Here is a 3,210-nt window from a genome sequence, read left to right on the forward strand (position 1 = left end):
GATCACCAAAGGGCTGGTGTGAAGTAGCTATCTCTGGCACAAGCTTTTGGGGCAGAGCTTCTCTTACATTTCATTACTAACTTGTGCACACAGCAAGGGCATGTTAATGAGGTTACAAACAGGAGCGCTGCCAGCCAGGCAAGGGATCAAAATACATGGAAAACCACCTTGATGCTCATAGGAATAGAGGAGACACGTTCATCACTCCCACCTCCAGTGAGCTCAAAGCTCACCAGAGAGAAGGGAAGAGTGCCACCTTCAGCAACACAAGTCCAAGGCTAGGAAAGGTAAGGGACCTTCTGGAGTGCACCACCTTCACTGTTTCCTCCCCAATGTGTATTACTGCAGGTCTGGTCCAGATCCTGCCTGGAGCCGAGGCACAGCCCCAGTCCCAGACCGAGATAAACACAGGAGGGTCTGACCCCAGGTCCATTTCTTATTAAAGCCCACAGTCTTCAGCATAAACTCTCAAGTCAAGTCCTCTGAAATCTCCCCTCTGATTTACCAACATGTGGGAACAAGCTCAGTCACTCTGCACCTGCACTTAGGTAATGGGAATCCAAAGGGAAGATGGACCTTGCCTAAGTGCTTTGAAAGGGACAATGTTGTGTTTCTCCAAGTGGAAAACCACTTGGAACAGTCTGCATGGTAGCGTGTGATTTTCTGTCGTGGCTGAACACAGCCACCACCTGATGCCAGTGTGAATGTGTGGGATCGGGGCACTGGTTTAGGACAATCCTGGGAATTCCAGCTAACTAAAGAAAAACACCAAGTCCTGTTTACCAGAGAATATGAATAAAAGGGGAATGCTGAAAAGGATGGGTGGACAAGTCCCAAAATCGGACTCTGTGTGTGTGCAGCTCCATTTTTCTTTCAGCATCCATACAACAGATGATGAAGTGGTTCACACACAAAGTCACTCCCTCCTTCTGTCAGCACACTTGTCTGCCTCTCCATAACCAACAGAAAGCTTTGGTCTGACAACTGCCCATGGAACACAAAGAATCCATACAATGGCTCTCCAGTGCTCAGCTCTCTTCCAGCTCTCTGGCACCACCAGCTTTTCCCATCCCACCACACCTGAGGAATCTGCAGCCAATTCTTCTCTTGCAACTGAAGAGCAACAGACTTGACGGACCCAAATAAGCCATAGTTCTCTCAGATACGGATTTCAGATTTTTTAGGGCAGCAAATAACATGTGGAAAATTCCGTCACTTTTTTCTCCTGTTTTTAAGCAAATAGCACCTTGCCAAGAGCAAATCCCAGTGGGACCTTCCTCCAAGTGTGCCATAGCTGACTATGGTTACACACCCCTGCTGCACAGTCTCTCCACGGGCAGATTTTGGTTTAAGGTGGATTGCACCATGTCCATCCAACAGCCTCCACCACTGCTAGTGGAGAACAAGCTAGTGGCCCCCGCTCCAGCCCCTAACGTGTTATCTCCACCACGTGCCAGTCCTGCTGCTGTTCCCCTCCTGCCACAGGTTCCATCTCACCCCAGCCATACCAGGCTGCCCCTTCTCATACCTCAAACTCCCCTTGGTCCAGGCCACAAGCCCCGAGAAACCACTGCCCAGCACACTGGTCTGACATGATGCTGCTGGAGGTGTGACTTCCACTGCTGTCGTAGTTGTAGTATTTTCCTGGAAAAGGTGGGAAACATCAAAATCAATAGTTTAGGATACTGGCTATCCCTACATTCCTCTCGGCGTGGCAGAAACCCAGCAGCTTTTTCCACAAGGCTCTTCTCCTTCCTTTCCTACATCATCATACCCTTCCTGTTCCCTCTCCAGTACCTACTCCTTCCCTTCCACTTGGAGGGGCAGCATGTCCCTTCCTTCCACCACTCCCTACAAAGGCTCCGTGATCCAAGGAGCAGCCATTGCCCTCCCAAGGGATGCGTGGCCAGCTGAGCGTGGTTTCCCACCAGCGAGCACCCACCATTCCAGAGCATCCTCTCAAATGCCTCCTTGCCCTTGCTCAGGATGGCCATGTATTTCTGCTGGATCTCTGCATCCCCGAGCACCTCGGCCATCTTGCACATCATGCAGACAGCAGCCAGCCACAGCCCGCCACAGTAGGCACTGCCAGAGCCAAAGGAGAGAAAGATCAGCAATGTGGGACACCCCATTGGCTGCACAGAGCTCCCACAACAAATGGGGACCAAGGGCCCAGCTCTGAGCTCCCTCCCCCACCCACAGCCCCCATCTCCAACCCCTCCTCGCCCCTCTTGCTCACCTGGCTCCATGTACCACCCACGCATCGTACGTCTGGTCAGCAAAGCCTCCGTTTTCAATGAGCCCGTCATTGTCCGTGTCAAACTTCAGCTCCGACTCCATCACAGTCTGTGGGAGAGGCAGGAGATGGTCGTGCCTCGGGAGCATCCATCCCCTCGGGAAGTCGCTTGGCTCCCAAGGGAAGTGGGAAAGGATTGATGCCCCATGGTCTGATCTCCTCCCAGTACCTGGCAGACCGGCCACATGTCCCGCAAGTACAGGGAGTCATGTGTCAGGTAGTAGTCACGGTACACCTGCAGCACAAACTTCAGGTTGAGGTCCTTCCAGTCGGCCGTGTCGTGCATCAGGTAGGCATTGACACGCTGCCACGGCTCGTCACCTAAGCACGGACAGAACGGATGCAGCAGGGCAGCACACAACAAACATCCCCTCTCCCACCCAGGAACAAGGTCCCAAAGGCACTGGGATCAAACAGCACTGAAATAATATGTTCTACCCTGTGCCATTTCCAGTAAGAACAGCCTTCCTACTACTGTTATTCCTCTTGTACAAGCTCCATGCAGCACGGCTTTCATCACCACCCCAAAACATCCAGCATTTCATTCCCAGAAAACAGAGAATCATAGAATCATTTAAGCTGGAAAAGATTTCTAAGATCGAGTCCCACCATTAGCCCAGCACTGCAAAGTCCACCACTGAACAATGGCCTTAAGTGCCACATCTACCCATCTTTTAAACAGCTCTGGGGATGATAAACCCACCACTTCCCTGGGCAGCTTGTTCCAATGCTTGACAACAACAAACAGTGTATTCCATGAACCATACCCATTTCCCACAGCTTGGGACTTAACTACCCTAAGGAAATGGTACGAGCAGCCTTGCACCCCCCTCTGCCTCCCAGCAGGCCCAGACAGACCCCTCACCTGGGTCCCCAATGTCGTGTGGCACCACGTTCTTCAGCTTCACCTGGGC

General features: G+C 52.1%; 1 protein-coding gene across 1 annotated transcript; it reads right to left on the bottom strand.

Moving 5' to 3' along the window:
• Positions 1 to 1,230: 1,230 nt before the first annotated feature.
• LOC113941846 (non-lysosomal glucosylceramidase-like) lies at positions 1,231 to 3,204 on the bottom strand. Its single transcript, XM_027632988.1, has 5 exons — positions 3,162 to 3,204; positions 2,466 to 2,617; positions 2,240 to 2,346; positions 1,943 to 2,085; positions 1,231 to 1,644 (listed from the first exon to the last, which is right to left on the bottom strand). Exons 2-5 carry the CDS (start codon positions 2,580 to 2,582, stop codon positions 1,523 to 1,525), a joined length of 489 nt encoding a protein of 162 aa, XP_027488789.1. The 5' UTR covers positions 2,583 to 2,617; positions 3,162 to 3,204; the 3' UTR covers positions 1,231 to 1,522.
• Between the last annotated feature and the right edge of the window lie 6 nt (positions 3,205 to 3,210).

This window comes from Corapipo altera, unplaced genomic scaffold (genome assembly GCF_003945725.1).
Source record: "Corapipo altera isolate COAL_440 unplaced genomic scaffold, ASM394572v1 48065, whole genome shotgun sequence".
Taxonomy (NCBI): domain Eukaryota; kingdom Metazoa; phylum Chordata; class Aves; order Passeriformes; family Pipridae; genus Corapipo; species Corapipo altera.